General features: G+C 36.2%; 1 protein-coding gene across 10 annotated transcripts in view; it reads left to right on the top strand.

Moving 5' to 3' along the window:
* SMOC1 (SPARC related modular calcium binding 1) overlaps positions 1–25993 on the top strand; it is a 117986-nt gene that overhangs the window by 75502 nt on the left and 16491 nt on the right. For 4 of the 10 annotated variants that reach the window (XM_072428903.1, XM_072428902.1, XM_072428901.1 and 1 more), the window contains 3 exons: positions 11080–11136; positions 14390–14479; positions 19112–19192. In XM_072428903.1, the coding sequence (XP_072285004.1) occupies positions 11080–11136; positions 14390–14479; positions 19112–19192 (228 nt within the window). The remainder of the gene's footprint in view (positions 1–11079; positions 11137–14389; positions 14480–19111; positions 19193–25993) is intronic. The other 6 variants (XM_072428905.1, XM_072428904.1, XM_072428907.1 and 3 more) reach the window with 3 other exon arrangements.

Here is a 25993-nt window from a genome sequence, read left to right as displayed (position 1 = left end):
TAGCAGGATTTCAAAGGAAAAAGGCCTTGCTAATAAATTAAATTTCATCGTTATGATTGCATGATTTATTACTCATCTTTTTTAAGCCTGAAAACTAGCATACTCATGTTTACATTTTAGAATTACTTTTTAAAAGTTATATAAGGTTACAATAGTGCAGTTTTACAGTTGTGTAGACATTTTTAACTCTGTGATGTCCATATAATAATCATTTTGGTCTTTTCCCATCAGTTTAGGGCTTTATAGAGCTTAGATGGTACCTGTCAATGTTATTTATATATGAAGAAGTCATGAAAGAGGATATGACCTGAGCTGGCAGCATAATATCCTTACTAGGAGCACATTCCATATCTCTCCTGAAGTAAATCTCCATATCTTCCAAGCAGTACATCACCCCCTGCCCCAGCAGCAATATCACACTCTATTTCCACCATCTTCCTCTCTGCAGCAGTAAATCAGCCTTTTTCTGGGCATCATATATCCCCATGTGTTAGCTGTACATTTGCCTTTTGTCCCCAGCTGCATATTACCCCCATCCCCAGCAGCAAATCACCACTGTCATGAACAGTGGATCAACCTCTGACTTTCTTAACTAATCTGCAAATGTATTAGCAATTTATTTCCATGATTCTCTACCCCTCTCTCCAATACCATATCTTCCCTTGTCATCCAGCAGTATATATACCCCTCTATAGCAGTATAGCATTCCCTGTTGGAGTAACATCACCCCTATACTAGCAGTATATCTTCCACTGTCCCAACCAGCATATCTCCTACTGTCCCCACCAGCATAGCTACCATTTGTTCCAAATAGCATATAACACTCTGAACTACCAGAATATTACTTTTGGTCTCCATCAGCATATCTGTTTTCAGCATATGTCTTCCCCTGTCCATAACATTATAATTTCTGTCTAAATCATTTCTTCTCCATTTGACCCAAGCATGTCTCTCCCTGTTTCCAGTAGCATATCTCCACAGTTCCTGTGTACTACATTTTTCTTCTTCCTGTACCTAGCACTACATCTAACATCTTATATTCAAATGTACTTCTCAACCAGGGTTCTCCAGAGGCTGCTAGGGGTTCCTTGATCATTGAGTAGTTGGGAACTCTCAGGTCAGTTACAAATGACACCAATATTCTTTTTGGCTCTCTTTAAAGCAGGGTACACATGCAAATATTGTCGTTGGAAAGGATCTTTCACGATCCTTTCCAACGGCTAAGCACTGCACAATGCATGAACGAGTGTTGTACACACAGCACCGTTCTGCTCTATGGAGAGGGGGAGAACGATGGCACCCTGCTGCGCGCTCTCCCCGTTCCTAGGATCCTCCGTCGTTCATCGTCTGTGGATCTGCCAGGACAGTCCTTCAGGTGATGGACGACAGCCGCTGTACACACGCCAGTAGCATATCTCCACAGTTCCTGTGTACTACATTTTTCTTCTTCCTGTACCTAGCACTACATCTAACATCTTATATTCAAATGTACTTCTTTATTTTGGTCTGGGACCTGCTCTATTGCATGGTGAATTAGGTTCCCCTTCACTATATGGTTTCAGGTGAACAACCGTTGTGCCCTTTTTTCTGAGAAAAAGAAAAAAAGAGAATTAGATATTTGGTTGAGTCCATGAAAGACACACAGTTTATAAGGTTTATTATGATTTCATGTTACATAAATTTAATGTGCAGTGTCCAGTGTTTAGTATTGGACTTAACATTTTCTGAAATAAGGCCTGCAGTGTTATTGACTGGCTTTTTTCCCCTTTACATGAAAACAGACAAACAAGATTTACAAACCTTGCAGAAAGTAATATATTTATACACACGCAAATTCATCTTTTCCCCCATCTGCAGTAGTAAAGCATGCTTCAGGACATCTAGACGTGTTGCTATGTGGCCAATGGCAGTTACATTCCTTGGGGTGAATGGTGATGATCATCAAAATCTCACGCATATACCTAATAATATCTCTTTAGAAATCAGAGTGGAAGATATTTAGTTCATTTTATGGTGCCTTAAGGGTAGTTCTACAGTCTTTACAGTCTTGTTACAACATATTTACAGTGAACTCTTAAATATTGTATATAAAGTGCAGTGTCTACTGCTGACCCTGAATATTGTAGCAATGTAGCAAGTTTCAGATAGACTTACAGTAAAATAGTAGTGAACATGTAAATGGTTAAGGAGTGCTAAATGTCCAGTAACAATTGTTACTACTAGCAGGAACTATTAGGAACTATTAGGCAAAAGAGGATTTAGAAGGTGCAAGGATTTTCAATAAGTAGGGATCACTGCAGGCTTTGCGTGTGAGCACCTCTCCCTTCTTTTCTTGCAGCAAATGTAAGATCTGTACTGTCATAGAGGCTATTGACAGTCAATAACCTTGACTGTGCCACTGTTCTGTAAGTCCCGAAAGATGCCATCACACAAGATGACAGCTTGCTTTTCTAGGAATTTTTGAGATTGTTCACCTGAGCATGCTTGCTTATGGACATTCATGCTCAGGTGACAACCAGGTGGCAGACAGATTGTACCTCCATATCTTACCATTTATTAGTCTGCAGCCTTATTGCAACTCTTTCTTTCCTCGTGTTGTATGATTGCTCCTCTTCTCTAAGGTATCAGGTTCAGAAATTACAGAAAATTACCATCTGTAGGTAAAGACAAGTTAAAGTTTACATCTTTTAAAGTGAATGTCATGCTTGGTTTGAATAGAGTAGGGGTGGATTACAATCTCTGACTCACTGCTGCCTAAGTCACCACTGAGTAGATTCACTCTGACCATTTGTCCCAGTGACCATTTACTTTAATGGGAAAACACAGATCATGGACCCCAAATCAAGTTTATTATTGCTGTAGTTTTTCTAATATTTTTCTAGTATGATATCCTTCTTCCGGGTTTGTAAAGCCAAGCAGAGCCAATCAGCTAACACAATTCCAGCTAACTTTAAATTAGTAAAAACATTTTTGAAGCAGAATATGGTGTATGTATGTCTAGCTTTTAAATGTAGTTTGTAATACTGATACAATTACACCTTGTTGTATCACTGTGTAATAATAAGCAGTTGGCAAGGTTGAACTGTAAAAGTGAAAAGGATGCTATTAATGCAGTGGGCTCAGGAACTTTTGACATGATGCTATTGAAGGACCTGAGTGAGAAAGTTCTTTGTGTGCTATCAGAATACGTGTATTGTACACTGCACACAATTAACTCCTCTATAGTCCATTCCTGAAAACCCCATGCAAGAATAGGCAGAGCCAATGAACATTGTCCTCTGGTTAGCATTTGCCTGAGCCACACAGTGTATTGTCAATCAAGAATCAAAAAGGCAAACATAAGAGGCTTTCAATTGTGCCATTAGGGGTCGAGAGGGCTTCCCGCTGTCTCCAGTGCCTGGCTTTTAATCAGAAGAGAGGAAGAGAAGAATTGCTGTCACAATTAGGCGCTTTCAGTGCTATGTGCTTGTTCTCCTTAGAACCCTTCTATTTTCTCCCAAAGATGCACCTGTTTTAGAAAAGGAAATGCACTTGTGTGCGCTACAAAGCCTGGGGAATTGTGTTCTATCCCTTCTTATTGCATGCTAATTTCACATCTGTGAACTGGATAACCTTTGATGTCTTTACATTTTGCAACAACAAAGGTTCAGAGAAAAATACATTTGTCCAGTGTAAGCTTACAGATTTCTATTTTTCTTTAACCTTTTGTTTACCAACCATCTGCACAGTCGTTCACATGGCAGTAACTTACCATATAACATATCTGTATACACATTTGAGCATTTGGATTGGAAAAGTTTAATATTATTTCAGTTTATACTGTGTGTGACGGGCATTGTCAATTCTGCTTAAATATGCCTCATCCCAACAGCCAATTGACTATTTAATATTTCGATGTCATTAGGTAAAATTTGATGTATGGTTGCTATTTATTACTAATAACTATTCTTTAGCACCATCCAAGTCAACTTCCCAGACTAAAAGCCTAAAAAATGAACTGCTGGCTACACTTAAAGGCCAATTGTAGTTCTAATTTTTAATAGTTTTATGAAGAACGTATGCTCCAAACTAATGCTTAGCAGCCCTTTCTTGGCAGCATGCCAGAGACCCAGTGCTCAACATTTTGCAGCAGTCTGCATCACAACGGTCTGACATTCTACCACCTTACAATGCTCCAATACCAGTGTCGCTTAGGAAGTGTAAGAATTTTCAATTGGAGCACAGCAATTGTGAGGGGATGTATTCGCTCCTTGACATCTGGACCACTGCCAAAGTCTATTTTTCGTCTATTTTCAACGAACCATTTAAAACTAAACCTGTAATTTGGCTATGAGATTGTCCATATTTTGTATATAGCAGAGCCTTAATTCACCTATTGTTTTTTATTTTATCACTCTATTAATTTATCCTAAATTGTTCAGTTCACAAAAACAAATATGTGTGTAATCATTATTTTTTGGAATGAAATAGGCATTCAACTTTTGAAAGACTTATTTTCTCATGAGTCGGTATTTTATTTCAGGAAGCGTTATTTTATCACCACCACAAATGGCTCCTTTTCCTGCTCTCCTCAACAGACACCTCATTGAATCTCAAAGTTATCGCCAGCCTGAAGCTAGAGGTATTTTAAAGTTAACCTGTAGATTAATCAAATCTGACAAACTAATATCAACAGGAGGGTGATGACAGCTGATAAGATATCAACACATACTTGGCTTCAGGATCAGTGCAGTCTAGCACCTCCTGACTGAGATATGCAAATGAAAACTTTGTCAAAGTTGCTATTTGCATAAGAATAGGCAACCCCCCTTACATGACAACACCCAAGCCTGCTGATAGCTCAATCTGGTTGTGTCTAATCTCTACCAGAAAATTAAGACATAATTAAGTAATGTTTCTCAACAAGGGTTCTCCAGAGGCTGCTAGGGGTTCCCTGATCGTTGAGTAGTTGGGACCTCTCAGGTCAGTTACAACTCACACCAATGATCTTTTTGGCTGTAAAGCTGGGTACACGTGTAATTTTTGTTGTTGGAAAGGATCTTTCACGATCCTTTCCATTGATTAAGCACTGCACGATGCATGAACAAGTGCTGTACATACAGCACCGTTCTGCTCTATGGAAAGGGGAGGGGGAGAATGACGGCACCCTGCTTTGCGCTCTCCCTGTTCCCTAGCATTAGGATCCTTCGTTGTTCATCGTCCGTGGATCCGCCAGGACAGTCCTTCGGACGATGGACGACGGGCGCTGTACACACGCCATATTCTGACATCCTTCCACGGCTAGCAATATAGGAGGTATTCTGCCCACTGACTACCAAGCTAATGTACTGTTATTTCCCTCATGTTAAAAAGCAATAAATAGACAATACAAGACTGCAATGATGTTGCAAAAACAGGCATGTGCTAACATCTTATCATGTCATCTTTCTGAGAATGTTAGTTTATTACTTTTGATTTATCCACAGGTTTTCTTTAAGGAGCATATCATCTTTGTCAATTTACTTTTACAGTTAAATACCTCAATAATTATTTAATTGGTACATCATGTCTAAGATCAATTAAACCTACTATATTTGTATCAGTGCACTGGCATTATTTTATTAAATGCACACAAACCTATCCCTATTAACAGAGCTAACAAGTGAATTCCATAAATAAGCCCTTCTATTGCTATGGTATCATCATGAAACAACTACAAAGGTACCACAAATCTCCTATTCGTGTAGCTGAGACTTTTCGTATTCCTGATTCAGCATACCTAGAAGTGGTCACATTCAGTTCCATTTTTTTTATAAATATATATGACGGCATTTGACAATTGTGGCCATTAGAACCCAGGAAAAAGAGTTGCTATTATCAAAAGTCAAATAAAGGTATATTATTTAAACAGGGTAGAATTAAGTCTTCCTTGATAAGAGCTCTATAATATATTAGTTTCCTTACTACTGTATTTATTTCCTTTTACTTACTTTTGTAATGATCTGAACAGTACTCTTAGTTAAGAATGGACGCTGACTCCAAATATCAGTTACACAAATAATTCTTCCTCTTTCAACAGATTTGATATGTACCTTAAGGTATGTACACACGTCAGACAGTTCTATATCTAGTGTGTATAAAACAGTCCTGGAATGTCATTTAGCAATCCGCCATAATAGATCACTGAATGACTGAGAGTTCATTCCTCCTATAGAGGAGGAATAAGCAGGGTGCCTCCCTCTTGTCCTCCCCCTACTGTCACTATAGAATTTACCAGCACTGTGTGTACAGTGCTCATCCATTCCTGTTACTGAAATCATCATTTTCAGTGACAAATATTTATTGTGTGTTAACCTAATACCTGTTAACTTAACTTGTGTTAACCTAATGCTTGTTAACCTAAAAAAGCCTTGGCAAGGGTTATCATTTCAGCACAATTTAATTAGAGCCTCAGTCTTCACTGCAGAGATGTTCCTTCATTTTCTGGCTTGGTGAGCAATAGTATTGGAAAAGGGCCATCTTCTCCATGGGGATAGAAACAAAGAACCGCAGATGGAAAGTGTTCTGTTCCCCTGTTCTGTTTTTTTAATGTATGTGAATACCCCTTTTCCTGTTAAAGATAGTAAAGGAAGTCTTTCATTTTGGGATACAGCAAGAAAAAGAGCCTTTCCCATTCTATCCAAAGCTTAAAATATTAAAAGAGCAGCTTAAATCTGCTATGAGTTCAGCTTTAAAGAAGATCTATTCTGCATTAAATACTGTTTTTAGTAGTGATTACATTTGCTACAGAATTGCCACCAATTGTTGCTAGTAACATCACCAAACTGCCAGAGCACCAGGTGAATCATCTCTGCTAAAAGAGAGCGTTAGGGATTAGTCACAGTCATCGACTGGCTAGCCTGCTGCCTAAGAAAATTTCTTTGACATCAAATGATTATAGGCCAGCATTTACAAAGAGGGGACTTTCAGTAGAAGTTCATTTTAAAGTAACACTTTAACATAATTAAATATAATTCACTTGTGAACCCTTCAAATCCTATCCAAAGAATACACCAGAAGCATTAAATCTTAGAGAACTTTAAAATGTAAATTACCAAATGATAAAATCTGATCTGCCCTCGTACTTTTCCCTGTGCTTTACTACGAGAGCTTAAAAACTGATTTTCCTAGCAGTATTCAATTGGTTGTAATTTCTAGAATACTGCACATGTGTATGCGATTCTTTCCTTTTAATTATTTCCTTTATAGAAAGCCATTGAATTTTCAATTGGATGTACGTAAACATACATACACAAATACTACTAATCTATATCTAACTCATCAAAACCCAAAACAATGGTATCTTCTGACCAGTTGGTTGGCTGTTGGATTCCCCCTAGAGTATTAACAGATTTCATCTTTTATTGAAACAAACAATTGGATCAGAAGTAAAAAACTGTGTCCAAACCCATAGGTATAGAGGGTTATTAATATTATGTGCTGTCCAGAAGCTTTGTAGTACCTCTACCTAAAGATACTGTAGGAGGCATGCAAAGAAGATCTTTGACTAGGAACAGCATAATCTAAAAGCATTTCCTGTGTATTTGACTTTTACTTTTTTCTGCAATGATACTGTTTTTTGGGGGTCCTTCCTTAGTGGCTTGCTATGGCTATAGTTATGCTACTGTGTAAATGTGAAAGGCCGCCTCAATGACCAAAGAGTCTCAAGAATGAGAGCAGAAGGACAGACTTCCACTTAGCTTTCCTAAATTAGGATTTTTAAACCTGTGATAACCCCTAGAGGCATAAAGGAAGCAGTAATACATATATTCTCATTGACAGCTGTAAAAGGTCTCCAGATTTCCTTTTCCTATTGCTTATGTCTAGATTGTATTTGCACACTAAGCCTTAGGTACATTAAATATGGTGCATGCTTTTATTTGTTTAAGCTAATCAATAATAGGGTGTCATATTGTTAAAAAAGATTTATTTTTCCACTTTAGTTTTCCTTTCTGTGGTGACTTTGATTTAGACCAAAGCTTTATGACTATTAGTTCTTTTATCAACAGCCAACAAATTCCACAGATGACTTTTTACACATCATTGCATTTACTAAATAGGCACTTAGGTACCTTATCTGGTCTATCGCTGTTCCATAGTGTTGGAATAAATGCGTGAATGTATTCTCTTTATTCAGTTACACATTAATTACAGGTAAACCAGAGCCTAAGCAGGAGTGTGTGACCACATCAACAAATCCAGCAATTATGCATCAGTTTAAAAATAACCTTATACTGGTAGAAACAAAGGCATATGGATGCAGTTGAAAACAAGTGAGTCAATTACTGACATGCTCATCTTGCCATCCAATCAGATGCAGATGAAATGATTTAAACTATTTCCCACGATTTCCCTTTCATCTGACTGGTGTCAAATACTTATCTATTAAATGTGCCAGTAGAAAAATATTCAGTGGTTATAAATGGGTTTTGCTCTGTTGCTGTAAATTACCCTCTTGAATTCCCTTGCTGCCATTACTAAGCTTGTTTTCCTGGAGGCAGCGAGTGACTCAACAAAGATTTCAAGTAAAGTTCTGTAGGCAGATCTGTGATCATGCTACCGCGCAGTCTACAATCACCCTTCACTAATCTTGTAGCAAATAGCAGTTCCACATGTATATATCTTAGATACATGTAGGCTTATATAGGTAAAATAAAACCCAGAAAGAATTAAATGCACATATGAGCTTGCTAGAATGAATTACCCAAGGGAACAGAATAAAACTATGTTTGGGTGCTGGCCCTGAAGGGGAAAGTCCCATTCAGATCTCAAATACATCAGGACCCAAAGTCAGTGACAACTGGTCCTTGTTCAAACCTGGAACCCAACAGCATCTACTTTCTTTGTGGAAGACATTATGCCAAAATTGTGAAAAGTGAACAGTACAACAATACAGCATAATTTCTTCTATGCCCTTAGCACGTGGTTGGACAACCCAAAAGCAGCAGTACTTTAATAAAGTTCTCTCTCTTCTCACTCTTTTTGTCATGTTCTATACTATAATGGTAGGCATATGATGTAGTGGAAATTTTTCTTTTATATTCCCTTTTTACCATCTGTATATTTAACTTTGGTATAAATGAAGAGGATTTTAGGTAGATAATGAAGAGGATTATCAGGGAATGTGATTAGGAAGGCCCCCAAAATATTTTCTCTTATCTACCAATCTGAAATATATTTGCTAGTTATACATCAAGAAGGGGCATATAAATTCCAAATTTGGTATGGCAGTCTGTCATTGATTTCGGTACAGATGAGGGAAAAAATGTAATCTAGTTAAAAACTTTGAGAGGAGACTATTGAAAACTGGGGGACGGTGATCAGTGTCTGGCTCTGATTATTTAAACTTAAATGCCAACTTCAGGTACCTTAGCTTGGCTCATTCTCAGAGCAAAGTCTTCCAGCAATATGGATGCAATTTCTGATATTAGTATTTTCTTTAAATCAAAAGCATCATTACTGCAGGAGAAAAGGTCTGATCTTTTAGTCTGACATTCTTTAATCATTCAACATAATAGAAAAGCAGATGCTGAAAAGCCTGTCTTTTCCCTCTTTTTGAGAGACATCATTCTCAAAATGCCATTATGGTTTTATTTAAAAAAACTATAACTCATGCCAGAGAAATAGCACTTTCATTGTGTACTTAAGCTATGGTGCCCATATACAAGAAAATGGGGATTTTGCTAAGGTCATTTGCTGCACTCAGTACTTATGTGGTAAATGGAATTTTCACATGCTACTGATAATACTCCTCCTCCATGTCCTATACAGCACTACTTCTTTATGACGCCCATTGCACAGGTTGCACTACCCCTACCACAGATTGTTCCACTATTTTTTGCCCCTGCCCCAGTAACCCACAGACAGCACCCTCACACCCCCCTTTTAGCCCCTGTATGCTATGATACACACAGCACCCCAGAACTCTAACTCTACATACAATGTACAGCTACTGCGAATCAGTAACACCTACTTAAAATAGGAGGCATATAAAGAAGATCCTTTACTAGGAACAGCATAATCTAAAAGTATTTTCCTGTGTATCTGACTTTGACTCTTTTGCAATGAGAATGTTTTTAAGGGATCCTTCCCAAGTGGCTTGCTATGGCTATTGTTAAGCTACTGTAAAAATGTGGAATGCAGCCACAGTGACCAATAATTGAGAATGAGAGCTGGAGGACAGCCTTGGACTTTGCTGTAATAACTGTACATACTGCAAGTGAGTTCAGCTACTGCGAATCAATAACATATTGGGCCGATTGGGCCTTCTGGTAGAACAGGACATCAACCCTTTGTATCACCGTTCATTCTGCAGCAGAGCAGATGGAGGCAGCAAGAAGCATTTTTAAATATGTAGGTTGGGTTGTTGCAGTTTGATGTAACTGTGCACCATGGCACAGTGGCTACTTTCTATCATTGCCAGTAATAGGATACTAGAGAGTACAGAAAACATTAAAACTAAATTAAAATAACCAATACAAAAAATAGGACTTCTATTCTAGAAGCTAATGCCTGTGCCATCTGAAAATATTTTGCAATTCCTAACATGTGGGGTAATATCTGGCAATATTTAAAAATACATTGCAATATATTGACTCATTTACATACATTCTGGCCTGTGTGTCAGAAATAGAGCACCCATTGTGATGCCTGTATGTAGAGAGCTTAATTGTCAACATATATATGGTGAGAATTCATATATTGCTCCATACTAGCCTTTTGGTGTGATGACTGCATTCATTATTTTTCAGGCTTTATTTCTATAGTTTTTAACCTGGTGATCCTGCCAGTAACACACTTCCTGTCCTAGGAAGACAGTTTTCACACACTGTACTGTATTATGGAGGAACAGAGTTGTCACTCTAGGCTGTTCTCCTTGTTTGGACTACAAACACCTTCCCCTCTCTTCCTCTTCATTACATAAGGAGAAGGGCTTGTGTAGTTCACAGAAGATAGCTTGGATAGCTGATAACATTGTTTGAGATTTCAGTTCAGTATACAGGAAGTTCTAAGGATACTAGATTTCTATCAGGATCAACAGGTATGTTTCTGTACTTGCAGAAAATGTACTTGGCTTGAAAAAAAGAAAACGAATGCAGCCACCGCATCTAAGGACTGGTAAGCTGCAATATATATTTCTTTTTTGTTCTTTGGGTTTAATTATGCTTTAATTACACCATGTCTTCTATATAGAATTGAGTCTACAGGTTTGTGCATAATTTGTTATCACTCTGTAACAATGTTGGCTCTGACTGATCCACTAAGCTGCAAAGATATTGTTACACATAAGGTGTACTTATGATAAAATACTAAATAAGGCTTAGAGCTAGGACCCCATAGATACACCCTCATTTCTACTGTTTCTTTACAACCTATAAAAATCATAATGTACAGGGAATAAGTGAACTGTGAGTTGGCATTTCAAGGGCAAATGTTGGTGGATACCTGACCATTACCCCTAAAAGTGCCTGTTAGGAATCCCAAAACAATGAGAATATTAATGGCAGCTACAAAGGTTTGCAGTCTTCTAAGAAGGCTTTCTATTAAGGATTTAATATATGTCCTTGGAAATATGTACCCATTTAACAAAAAAAGAAAAAAAAAGTTATGGTGCCATATTGATTTTCGACAAGAAGCCCTTGCTCAAAATCAATGAGGTTAGGGTCTTGTGCAAGGGACAATTCTGCTGCAACATACTAGGGTTTTCCTAAACTATGGCATCAAGTTTGGAAGCACCTTGAACTTTAACTTGAATTTGAAGGAGTGTCCACATACATTAGACATATAGTACAGTGTATTTATAAAAAAATAGAGTTTAAAAAGTGGAGGCAGTCCTTTCAGTAAATTATGTAGATTTACGTGAAAATGTTGTATAAACAAGTTGATTGACAAGTTGACAGAATTAATATCACAAATATTTTAGCATAGTGTTAAACCACAAAAAAAGATCACGTATTAAAACGCCTGTCAGTTTCTGAATTGGGACACTGATCCCTGCATGCCTGTCTTAGTGTACAGTCTTTGCATTATTCTATGTTGGGATAAAGTAACTCCAGTGGACATGCATGAGAGTAATCTTATCCCAACCTGGCCAATGACAATGGATGAAGACCATGAACCCATGAAAATGGCAGTGCCAGCGACTGAACAGACTGCATTTTAACACACTTTAGGAGTTTGTTTTGGCAGGTAAGTATGCCATAATGTGCAAATTTGTTGTGCATTTTTGCAACATGATGGCAAGAAAACCTCCTGGATGCCCAAAAAGAATAATTTGCTTTGGTGGTTTACATCCATTTGAAGAGCCAAGAATTGGGCATAAAACATCTTTACTAGACTATAGAATAGATATAACTATTCTGAAATATGTAAAATGTAGATATTGGAAAGGTACAATATGGTTTCCTTCTGCCATATGAGAAACACATTATGTTATGGTCTAAATTCAAATATACCAGGCTGAAATAATAACAAAAATCCAAAATCTGAGTCCTTCTAAATATGCAAGTTGTGTTTCTGCCTCTTGCTTTAGTGCCCATTGAGACCCTGACATGTAGCAAGCAGCATATTTATAATTATGGGTCAACCATGTGGATCAGCATTCCAACCAGGAAACTACTATAACAGAAGTAGAGGTGAACAATAGCAGAATACATACCTCCTCACTATAGGTACCAAATCCATCAGCTTACCCCAGTATTTTTTAATTTTTGGGAAATCTCTTGTTTTATATCTTTGCATTACAATTATTTATATTCAATTAGCTTAATGGATTGACTTCAGCTAACAGCCTGGGCTGTTACCATTTGGAAAATTTGATGTGCACTGAAAGAGAGGTTTCCCAAAAAATAATTTTAAATTCCTAAAATACAATTTACATAGGTCTTCTTGTAGACCTTTGGACATCAAGCTTTGGGAAAGGCAATGGTGTATGAAATAAAATCGGCAACAGATGACACGAAGGTACGTATTGTAGTCCCACTTCAGGTAACCAAAATATTCTTCACCTGGTGGAAAAAAGCCAGTCTTAGTGGACAGTTTTCAATTGTTTTTATAATTTCATTGATGATGACCAAGACGATTGCAGTACCATCCATTCGATGCCAGATTGTTGTGGTAGGTGGCTTTATCTATTTGTCATGAAAAGTAAAATATATATACTGTTACACTTTCCATGTTTAAAGAGAACTCCAGTAAAAATATAGCAAAGATCAAAAAATATATAAAGAAAAAACACCCCAGTCTACCATGTGGAAGAAAAACACTGCTGCATGGAACTTCAGCCCTGTACTGAGAAATGCGGTTTATCTCAGGCAGTGAGGTTGTTAAAGCAATAGAGGTTGTTTACCTAGAAAAGCAAATGTTAGCAATGGAAAGTGTAGGTCCACTTGCAAAGTGAATGTTAGTAATTCAGGTAAAGCTGTGCTCATTTTGAATACATGAACATGTGCAAGGGAAATTATTAAAACAAAACAAGATCTTTGCAGCACATAATTGAGTATTCAAAATAAATATTTGTTTACCCTATTCATTAAACCTAATTTTGCAAAGTGAACATTCACCATTCTTAGCAACTTTTATCCCTTAGTATATAATCCTCAATGTCCAATGTTATTCTGTGCAATCCCAGTAAATACCTTCCTACCTAAATATGTGCCTTCGGCTTATGTGAAGGGGTTTATGACATTCAACTCAAGGGCACATAACCTAATAATTATAATTATTCCAGTGGGAGTTCTCCTTAAATTTTGGTGTGATGGAAATATATATCAATAATTTAGAATAGTTTGGTTTTTGAAAGACAAAATTATGTTCTTTAATATAAATTAAAGAGAACAAGACAGAAATCAAAAAGACATTTTTATCTTGAATGTTTAAAAAAATGCTTCCTTACTAGCAGTTTGTCCAGTTAGATGTATACTCTCCCATTCAAAGAATTGTCAACTCAGCGTCAGACAGTAAGACCCCCAATTAGTCTGCCTCTCCTATTTATGTTCAGAATTACTCATAAAAACCTCAGATAAGAAAGCTGTTCGGAGGATTGCATGGTAGTCTTTATCAATTCACCTTCAGCTTGAAAAAGAATAGCAGTTTGCAGGCAGAAGATTGGACTGTCTGGCAATAAGCTGATATTCCTGCTCTGAGATGGGGATAATATAGGTGAATGACAGGGCACACAGCTATTCTGTAAATGAAAGCAGCACTACTGTAGCATTTTGAGTATTAATTAGGTGGATTAAAATAATTACAAATGTTTATTTTATTTTTGTGTATGTTTATCTGTGTGTATGTTAACGTGGCCGGGCCACGTGCAAACCCCAACCATTCAAAAGTTCTGTAGAGTAGATAGCATTTACCTCAATAATGGTAGTCTCCTTTCGTTTCTTTCTTACTCTCAATTCAGATGATGGATCCAAGCCAACACCTACAATGGAGACCCGGCCTGTTTTTGAAGGAGATGGTAAGAGGGCATCTTTTTATAAGATATATATACTCTACAGATAATTTGGTATGTCTGATATTTGATGAGCATTTGAAAGATTAATACATTTGTGTTTCACATAATGGAACAACAAAGCTCAACTCCTCGAAACGTTTCTTGGTTTTGGATGGAGAAGGGAAAGTCTATAATCATAATTTTAAATCCATCTAGTCTGCATTCGGTAAATACCCCTCACACCCTCCCTATGGGGGCAGCATTAATATAGTTTAATACCTAGTAGTCCTGCCTTATGAAGGTTTGGAGTTTTATTATTTTTGTATCCTTTAAAAGTGCTCATTTAAATTGCATACCACCATTGGTACCCTGTGGACAGAGTAATCTTGTAAGGACAACTTTATATAAATTAGTACCTAAATAAATAAAGTATAGGGGGCAATTACAACTTTGATGCAATGCACTCAGTTTAGACCATTAAGGTGGATTTCTGCATGCAGCATCAGGCAATTTAAAATATTGAGTTTTAATGCACCTCAAGGAATCAACATTTAGGCCCTGGTTTATTTTTTCCCAGTGTAGTGTAATACATCAATGCACCAAAGTGCACTTCTTTTTGCATATTAACACAAGACAGATAAGATAGTATGAATGTGTTATGTATGAATTGTAAACTCCAGCCAACACTTTTTAATCAATTACAGTAACATAAATCTAAAAAAATAAATAAAAGCTGACCTTGGTAAGCACCCTTGGTAATGTTAAATATATAGACCCCTGTAACTTAAACTTTTGCTGGACAGCTTGGTCCATTAAAAGTAGTGGAAAAATATTGAATCTAGTGGCAGGACTAACAGGTAATATTATGATATAAAGGAGGGGGGGCTAAGAAAAACAAAATCTGCTGTGGTAATACTAATGACAGACTACATCATATATGTCATTTTTATGGTACCTGGAGTTCTATTTATACTATGCTTTAGTACAAATATTTGCAAAGACACATTAGGCTATAGTGGAATAAATAGAAATATGAGGGTAAGGTCATTAAAGCACAGCCTAAGTGGTGTCCTTATTGCCATACATCATTTGCTCATTTTTATGATTGAGTATTTAGGCATTTGAGACAAAGATTAAAAAGGGATTCTGGATTTAAAAAAAAACAATTTAAGAAAGATGGCGATTTTCAAATGATAAATATCTGATTCATGGGAAAATAACCATTCTAAACCTTAGTAATATTGTTTTTTTGTGTACTGAAACAATATTTAATAAGGCAGAGGTAAATAATGGACAGAGTTAAAATACAGTTTAGTGAATAGACTAAGATTATGGTTCATTTTAGAAGTTTCAAACTTACTAATACAGAGCTTTTCTGACATTCACCATGCAAAGCATACAAGGGTATCTAATGAAAAAGGCTAGCAATGCTTTTAGAGTTAATTGGTGCTTCTCTAGATAAAAGTACATCTAGATATGCGTGATCTGTAAAGAGGTGGGGTGAAATCCTGGGTGAAAGTTGTGATTCTTGTGTAAAAGTTCTATTTAAAGAGCCCAAGTAACAGCTTTTGTTAAATGTATTTACAGCATTTTTAAATAAGTTGCAGAATAATTAATGCCTTAGAGTGACTGCTTTTCATGTTTGTGAGTAGCTATCACATTTCTAGGAATATGTTTTGTATGCATCAACTCCCATAATTACCCCCAAAAAAGTTTACCCAAGGAGCAAAATGCAGCTTTAAAAGAAAGGAGGGATTGGCCATCCCAACTCCTTCACCGCATTTTATTGTTTGCAAAACTACTGATATCTGACATTCAATCTTTCCAAAGCAATGCATGCCATTTCACTTCAATGTAGTAAATGACCCAGTTATTTCTGATCATACTCACCAGTTATATTCAGTATAGCAGATTATTGCTAAAAAAGTAGGATTCTGTTATAGTGGTAAAGGCCACACGTAGAATTAATGTTGGTTAAACATTAATTAAAAAACATTAAAAGTAATGTTGGTTAAAAAAACATGTCATTAAATAAAATAATTATAAAAATAGTTTTTTTTTATATTTGATGTCATTGTGTAAAAAACTCTTTCGTCTGTGCTTGTTACATTGTTCAGAATAAAAGTGATTGTATTTTAAAAGCCACAATATACACAATTTGTTAGTAGTGATATTTATGTGTTCTGCACAGTCAGCACAATTCTATACATTTCTGTGGACATCACCCCCCCCCCCCCCAAAAGTCATTTCAATTCACTTATAACACAGACAATCAATTAACAGTCCAGATTAAGGGTGTGCTAAACTATCCTTAATCTCTTCATTTGGCAAGTTGTGATGAACACCTGTTTCTTGTTTGATTTCTTTTCACTACTTGATGGTTTCCAAAAGTGACAATGACCCAAGGGTCAGCAATTTCCTGTTCACAGCACATGGGCAGGTTCAATCTTCTGCTCAGGAAATCACCTCCCTCCAGATCAGGTCATGGGCTGACACATACAATGCACAATAAACACACAGTTATGAGCCACGACAACAAGTTAATGTTGTCCATCTTGTATCATTGGGGGGCTTTTAGGCTGTGTCCTTTGGGCCAATTATGTAGATATTTATTTTATGTTAAAAGGAATTTGTACTGCTACTAATACTGGTGTTTTTTCAGGAAATCTGTAAATCTGCATTTATTTTTAAACAAATCATAAAGTAAAAAAAAGTCATCACTTGTAAACCTTTTGTAAACAATGGTGGCCCTTTATCTGTGGTCAGATGTCAGACCATAATACATTCAATCACTTGCAAGAAACATTGTATTTCATGGTCACCTTACAATTTTAGGGCATGGCTGTAGGAGACACTTTGACAGGTTTAAAATGAACATGCAGTGGCTTTGTATATATATATATATTTTATGATTATGGCCAGAAATAAGAGGGAAGGAGAAAGGGATGTGGTAAGCAAATTTGCTGTTTTCATCCCACCTGGACCTAAATGAGTATTCAGTGCTAGGGTAGTCCCAATGCAAATTACGTTTTTTGAAAAAAGAAAAATCATGGAGTTCAGCTTTAAGTCAGGTCAGTGTGAAATATTGCATTTACACTCGTTTGGCAGTCTCTCTTTACCTCCTGCTAAATAAAGCTCAGTTATTTAAAGTGAAATTTACACACAGAAGTGCATCTATGTTCGAGGTTATTACTGATTTTTCTTTAGATAACCCACAATGCTCAGAGAATTCTTTCTAATGTATTCTATTATTTTAAGGGATAGGATTGTTAATTTTATTTTCAACAGAAATTTTTGTTTATGCTTTGTGTTATGTGTAGCAGTCAGAATCATTTTCTGTTATGATAGGAAGTTTGTGGGTAAGATAACTAACTGGACACTGGACTCAAAACCACAAGACCAATCCTGCCAAAGAAACCATATGCCTTGAAACTTGTTATAGTTTGCCACTTAAATGGTTTTCTCTACTTCTGGATAGATGATCATGATTTGTGGCTGTGAATTTTGACAGTATTGACCAGTGTTTGAGGACCTTTATATTGGTCATTTATTTATAGTGGTCATTAGGAAAAGTGCCTGTTACATTGCAGCTAGTAGGAAGAATGGCACCCTTACAGATAGCCAAAAAGATCATTGGTATCAGTTAAACTGACCTGAGATCCCATTAAAGAACCACAGGCAACTTTAGAGGAACCCTAGTTAAGAAATACTGGTATTAACCGATAAATAATATCAAGTCCAAAGGCAAACCATATTCAGGTTAAAAAAATATTAGCACAGGTTTGTCTGTTGGCTCATAGATTAGTCTTGTGCAGGATATTCATTCATTAGGTCTGCAAACATCTATCCAGCGTGTGATAATTTTAAGTGTATGATCAATTCTCCAATATGGTTCATTGTGATGATTTCTGTGTTTTTGGCAGTCATTCTTTTGGAATTAGGTAGCTCAGTTTAGATGGATCATGTCTCCCAGTTATCCCCCATTTGGAGGGAATGCTGGTTGTCATCTGAGAAAGTTGCGAGTAATGAGATTGGTAACTACATGCTTGGGTGATACTAAGGCATGTTAAAATAATTTGTATTAATTAGTATCTCTAGCCAAAACTTTTTGGGGGAATAAGGAAGGATTACTCTGTTAGGTTTAAATATCTGAGTGTTTCCCACTAAGTAGATTTACTCCCTCTTTTCATCCTGGTGACTATTGTCATTAAGACAAAAAGTAAAGGAAAATCCAGAATATATGGCTATTACCGGGTTAGGAGGTGAGGGGAACTTCATAGGAGTTTAAAGGCTTTAGTGATGTCTCCCTTTCCTTTCTGTCCCTGAGGTTGTGTACATATTATGTTTTTCCCGGCTCTCTATTTTACCTCTAGCTTATCAAGATGTTTTTGTAAGTGGGTCACCTAGACTCACACAATACTGTAAATGGGATCTCTAACTAAAACCTTATATTGTGGAATCATAATTGCCATTCATAGTAGATCCATGACTCTTTTGGCACTGCTGAGTAACACATACATAATATAAATAGGTTTATTTAGATCTTTAAAAGATAAATATACATTGGTGATATATACATATATATATATATATATACAGTATATACAATTAAAGTAGTAAAGTAATATATGTGTCATTTATATTTTTAATTTGCAGATATTACTGCACCAACATTATGGATCAAGCACCTTGTTATCAAGGATGCCAAGCTAAATGGCTCCAGCATGAGACAGTCAGGTATGTAGTTCTCATGATAGAAGATTTTTATTCCTGCTTTTTTTTATTTAACCATTTATATGTAAACTTTTAATATTTGTGTTTGTTTTATGCAGCACCACATATAGACATTTGGGATGTGATAAATTATACTATATGCGGCTGAGCTATGCATGTTTAATTTTCTAAGGCTATGAAGTTTATTTTGCTTTAACATATATCTATAAATTGCTAATTCGTATGATTCTAATTGTTTTATGCAATTTGACAAGTCCTATTTGATACTCATAGGCACAAAACCATCATAAATAGGATTGCAGCAGAAGCCTAATAAAGCTTTTCATGAAAAGGTGCAGAGTACCAAAAATGGTATATGGCAGGATTCAGGCCAATAATCCACTTGTATCCATTGGTGTTGAAAGCTGCATGCGGCTGTAAAAATAAATGACAGCGTCTTGGCAGGGATTGATGGACAACTGGGAAAGAATTTGTTTTTTCTTCACTACCTGAACGAGAGAGAAAAAGAAAACAGATGACCTAAGTAGCTGTCAATGATTTCAATAAAAGTATTTGGGGAATAAATTCAGCTGAGCAGAGCAGAACTTACTAATGAAACTATTTTCTAAGCTTTCTTTTTTCTCCTAAACATATAGGAGCCTATGTGTAAAGCGGTAAATATCACATTTACTAAACCCTCTGTGGTATTGTGGTACATATATATATATATATATATATACACGAAAGCTTAAAAAATGTATTATATTTAACAGATTCATTCTAACTGCCTGGAGTACCATTACCATTCTCCGATACCACTTACAACAGGAAGTTCTCAGTTGTCCCAAAAAGCACAGATTAGGTTAAAAAAATCTTAATATTATATCTGTTATTAGTAACACAGAAACATTAATAGTAATATTTTGTGTATTTAAAACAGGGTGATCAAGTATCACCTAATACTAAAATGTTGCTGATATATTAGGGTAATTGCCAATGGTTTTTTAAAAATATCGAATGTGATGAAAATATTTAGACAAAAGCCTTTTGTAGTAAAATCATTGTAGCTGAAGGCATAAGTCTGAAGTCATAATATTCTCATCAAACAGTTTTAGGCATGAGGTTACAGAGTAATACAATGATACTGCTACCTAAATTATGCATAATTAAATTCAAGAACAAAAAAGCAACAATTCATGAATGAAAAATGCAGCTAACAAGTTTTTTTTAACCTAAAAGCAATTTAGTAAGTACAGAAAAGACCTGATAGGCTACAGTATAAAAAAATGCTTGTTTTCAAGGTCCCAGTATGCTTAAGGGCAAATGTTGGTGGAAATGAACAACAAAAACAATAGAACAATGAAGCTAAATTGTAACAGTCTAAATAGTAGAAGATTACTCAGCTTATGCAATTAATACACACACATTTCATAAGGACTGCTTGTTAATTTCTGAAGATAATTACTGTAACATTGAGTTCTTTCTGTTTTTAGCCTCTTTCTGTTTTTTTTTTTTCCTGTCTTTTTTGTTTTATCATTCGCTGAACTCTTTGTATTTAGTGGTGCGTTCACAGTAGGGTATTATGCATTTCTATCTAGAAGAAAAAAAATGATTGTATTACATTAGGTTTCTCTTTTTTTTTCACCGGGCTGCTGTGTTATAAATTTATTATGCTTTGATGCGTGCTTGTACAGGGGTGGTTTCTTACCTTATTAAAGTGGGCACAGGCAATGAAGTCATTGTAGTGCATAACACATCATTTATGTATGACATAGCACTGAAAACATGAACTATAAAGCTGTCTAGGCCCACTTTGCAATCCCATACACTGTTCCCATACACTGAGGCTGCAAAAAAGCCGCAAGTGGAGGTCCAAGCTATTAGTAGGGCACTTTGTGCCCCCTGATGACACCATCAATGTAATATAGTGATCGGAAAATGGAAGAAGGGGAATAGCAGATGTTAAAATCCTGATAGGCTTCTGTGGGCCTTGGCCCTGATTTATGAAAGCTCTCCAAAGCTGGAGAGAATACACTTTCAGAAGTAAACTGGGTGATCCAGAAAACATGGAATGGATTTTTAAAAATCATTTGCTATTTGCTAGCAAATGTTTTGAATCCTGGACCAGATCCATTCCAGGTTTGCTGGATAACCCAGCTTCACTGATGTAAGTGTATTTTCTCCAGCCTTGGAGAGCTTTCATAAATCAGGGTCCTTGTGTAGGAATATTTGTCCTTTTGGGATACATTTGCTAAAGGCACGTCTTTTTACTAATTGCTTTATTGGGCAAATTAATCTTTCTTGGACAGCCAAACTTTATTATGCATGGTAAGACTCCACATAACCCTCACCCATAACAAGGGGCCCATGGAGGAGGCTGTAGAGGGTCATTGTTTCATTAAGCCATAAGGGGCCCATATGTAGCTGACCACCATGATTCTGCCATTGGGCAATAATTGTGATAGTCATGTTTAATCAAATCCACCTGACTATAATCTGATTTCATATATAAATTGAAGTTGTAAGCACATCTACAGATTGCTGTTAGCATTAAGTCATTTCTCATGATGTAGTAACCCCTGACTTTTACCATTACAAAAAATGCATTTGTCTTAACAGAAAGGTCTGAGTAATACAGTGCTAACAGAGTTTATCTGTGCTGAATGTACTTCATGGCTCTATAGAGGATTAGGCACACAGTATGTTATATATTTATATACACATCTGTAAAACCAGAGTTGCAAGGCATTTGTTTAAAGGCTCTCGAGAACATTTGATACTATAACTCATACACTTGTGTTTATAGGCCATCCAAGATTTTAACTTAAACCTTTTAAATATTGAGTCTCAGAAGCTTCCCTTCATTTCTACAAGGGTTATGTTCTTCAGCTTCCAGACACTAAAACACCACATTTTAATAACGCTCTCAACTGCTATTTATGATTGCTATGGAAAGTTTTTGCAAGGCTGTAATAATATATTGCAGTATGTGATACCTTAGCAGTGGCATAGGTCACATCTGTGAGGGTCACTTGTAAACACCCAACTTGCAGTGAAGAGAGGGGGAAAAAAGCCTATTTATTTACAACTTTCAGCCTGTCAGTCTGTCTCTTGACTGTCTTGCGGCCGGTTGCCAGGTAAAGACTGAGTGCTCATATAAACTGTTCATACAGCAAGGAATGACCTAATCTATTACATGTGTTTGCTCAGAAGATTTCTTTTCACAGTGCGTGCTGTAATGTTAACATTGCTAACTTCATCTGCTCACTGCATGGGAAGAAAAGAGGACCTGTTGAATGAGTTATTATCTTCTAACATTTTTTACTTCTATCATTAAAAAATAAGAGTTCTGTGTGTGTGTGGTAAGGAGGGGGGTCAGTGCTAGTAGAACTTTCTGCCATTGGATCATCAGCTGAAATTAAACACTTGTTTGTTTATTTTTACTAATTTATGTTACACCAATGTACCCCAAATCGCATACCAGAATGCACAGAACCATTTACACCAGTCCCTACCCCCAGAGAAGCTTATAGTATATTGTCTCTACTACACTCATAAAGACAAAAATAGACATGCAGAACACTAATTGGTCATTAGCTAATTCACACAACAGTTGTAAAATCAAACACATACCAGTGTTTCCTATATTAAAAAAGGAGCTCCAGTCAATTCTATAGGCATATTATATAAGTTCTGAATATAATGTAATTGGATTAAGAATAGTCTTTTTTTGTTTATTGGTGTACTTGTACCATACTTTGTTTTCCAAAGAAACAAAAAGAAGACAATATAAGTGTACTAAAGTCCTCATTCCCACTATTTGCCACCTGTTCTCAATAATGCAACGTGAAACACATAACGTGTTTGTCGTTCATTATTAATGCTAACGCCAAACACACCTTACCGGCACACTTCATTACTCTCTGATGCTGCATCCTTTGCTTTAAAATGAAAAAAATAAGGTTCATTTCCATGCATTGTGGTATTCTGGACTGCCTATTTATATGAATGAACTGTCAAACACAACACGCATAGCAACGTTTGTTTGTTTTTTTAAAACGCAGTACATAGCCATTTTAGGAACAGGTCCAAAGAGAGCAGAATACCAAAGCCGTATTTTTCCATCAAAGGGACAGTGACCAGTAGGAATACTAACAACATTTGAACACTGGATCTGGTTTTAACCTTTCCTCACCTTACCCTAAACTGAAAAAAACAATTTGGGATAGGGATTTTTCTTCTTATTTTTATGTAATCATTGGGCTCTGGGGAGTGGCTACAAAGAAGAGCACACTCCTCATATGACAGCCTTCCCGATTTTACCTCATAAAAATTTTTTGATGCTCAGCACATGTGTCAAAAGTCACACTGGCCAAACTTTAATGATAAATAAACTTTAAGGCTAATTTCTCAACAGAGCCCCAACATTTTATAAAAAAGTGCAGTCTTTACACTTCTCTGGAATAAGACGTGTATAAAGGATTATTTCACCACACTATGGTTTGTTCTTTCCGAAAACTTCCTCGCTGCATTTCCATAGGGCTCTTTTCTGCATATGTCATGATGAAAACGCACACTGTCCACAGCTTCAATGGTACAAATTTTCATGGATAAACTCAGCTTAACATACTATCTTCTTGAGCTCCCATTCATAACATGCTGGAAGCAGATAAAGAAAGCTAGATCCAACAGTTTCTACCTAACCTAACCATTGCAAATTGTATTCCTCACGAACTTCCAGAAAGGGATTGAAGCTCTTTGCACAAATATGTTGTTACTTTTAAAAAGATTCACAGTTATATAGCCTGAACATGCCTTTTTGTTTAGGAAACAGCAACACGTTCTAATTTCACAGTCTCTTAGTCAGAATTAGTTCTTTCAGAACTTTTTATACCTTTTGTTTTTTGTGTTCGTAAGTGTGCCATTAGTTATTTAGAAACTCATAAAATATGTTAATGCTTGCTTATATTACACAGATATTATTAGAAAATTATTAGGAAACTAGCATCAGTATCTAAAAATGGTGATTTATTATAAGTTGACAGAATATATGAGTTGACAAACAGATAACATGGTCAGACGTTTACTTTGGGTAATTGAACTTTATTGTTCTTTCAGATTGTAAACTTTAGAAAGATTTGACACTAATTTCCAGTAGATATGTTCAAATCAAGACCCTGGTCCTTCAAATAGAAAGAAAGAAAATGATTCCTAAAAACCGAAGAACACAAAAACCCAGCCAATCAGAGTTTTTGTATAATTATTCCATAGCATAAAAAGTAAAATGATATTGATAACTTTTCTATTCCGGAGTTCATAAATCAACCCTGCGAGAGCTAGTGAGAACCATTTTGCTTCAAAAAATAAGTTGACCGTTTGATGATCTTTATATATCAACAAAAAAATAGAATAGGTTATCCATCTCAAATAATTTTCATTGCTTGGTCTTTCCCAGGTTTAGCTTCATTTACTACGTTATTATTTGGTTCACCCATAGAGCACCATAAGCTAACATTGTAGTCCCTATCATTACTACAGCAGCTGCACCACTGTTCTCTATGACTAGCCCTTGTTCTCATTTGGGCAAAAAAGAAGTCAATTTAATAATAGATTGTCTATAACAGACAGATATAGTCATATATCCTTAACATTCTATACTTTTAAAAGCTACCACTCCTTCTAGTTTAGATTCGATGTTTACCAGCTATTTTCTAGTGTATTCAAATTTGTACTGTATGTGAAGCTGCCATTTTCCCTAAGCATACTGCCACTTGGTACTATAAAGGTGAATATGGCAGATATTATACTTTATAGACAGCAGTAGCCAGCTTATGCTTCATATAATAAGGCAGGGCTGTCCAACTCCTGGCTACCAGGGAAACAAACAAGCCAAATATTTACATAAACACTCATTTGCGTGACAACCTGCCAAATTCAGTGCTGATCTTGGCCCTCGAGTATAGGTGTTGGACAGAACTGATGTAAGGCAATCCTATCCTGTTGATTGGTTGACCACGTGCCCTCCTTGATAAATGGAATCTGGAAAATGGCTGCCATATTTGTGTTTTAACAACTAATAGGTTATATTCTAGGTTTACACTATATTACCCTAGTAATATAGTGGCATTCACCAGAAAGGCTGGCAAGTATTCAATAGTACATATAGATTGGTGGAAGTTCATTGGGATTGCATCAAAAAAAGAAACATTGCTGGGAGAGATATGTAGGCTGGCATTGTTGACTGCAGGTTGTCCTGGCTGTCTCTGACTTTTGTAAAAACAGGTATGCAGCCAGGAAAGTACAAATTCCTGATGTGCATACTGCTTCTTTCCTGGTGACTTAATGCTTTGAAGCCACTGACCAGCAAATGCAGCTTACATATTTTTCCCTTAATCCTGTGTTTGCAAAACATACAAATCAACAGTGCTGACAGGCCCTAAAAGGATTTCCTGTAGGTATTGTCACTTTTATCCATAAGTTCCCTTTAAATATCTTGTCCTCGGAAGCTATAGGAGGAAGAGACTTCTCTAGGTTACTACTGAAGTTCAAGTCAAATAGTGGATTTCCATTTTTTGTGGACTCTTCTCCTAAACATTACAACCATTTTGAACTTTGCAGTCAGAGAAATATACAATTATGGATCACAGATTTTATATAACAAACATATTATCCCAGTATTCTTGTGCTTGGAAAACACAACAGATATAGAGATTCTCTGCTGTACATGATTTTGAAAATGCAGGCAATAATGTTCTAACATTTACAATTTAGGTAAAAAAAACAGAACACTAAGCTTTGCAATAAGAACAGTTACCATATTTATAG

The sequence above is a fragment of the Pyxicephalus adspersus genome, chromosome 12 (assembly GCF_032062135.1).
Source record: "Pyxicephalus adspersus chromosome 12, UCB_Pads_2.0, whole genome shotgun sequence".
Lineage (NCBI taxonomy): Eukaryota > Metazoa > Chordata > Amphibia > Anura > Pyxicephalidae > Pyxicephalus > Pyxicephalus adspersus.
The sequence above is the reverse complement of the archived record's forward strand: the minus strand, read 5'-3'. Positions and strand labels throughout refer to the sequence as shown.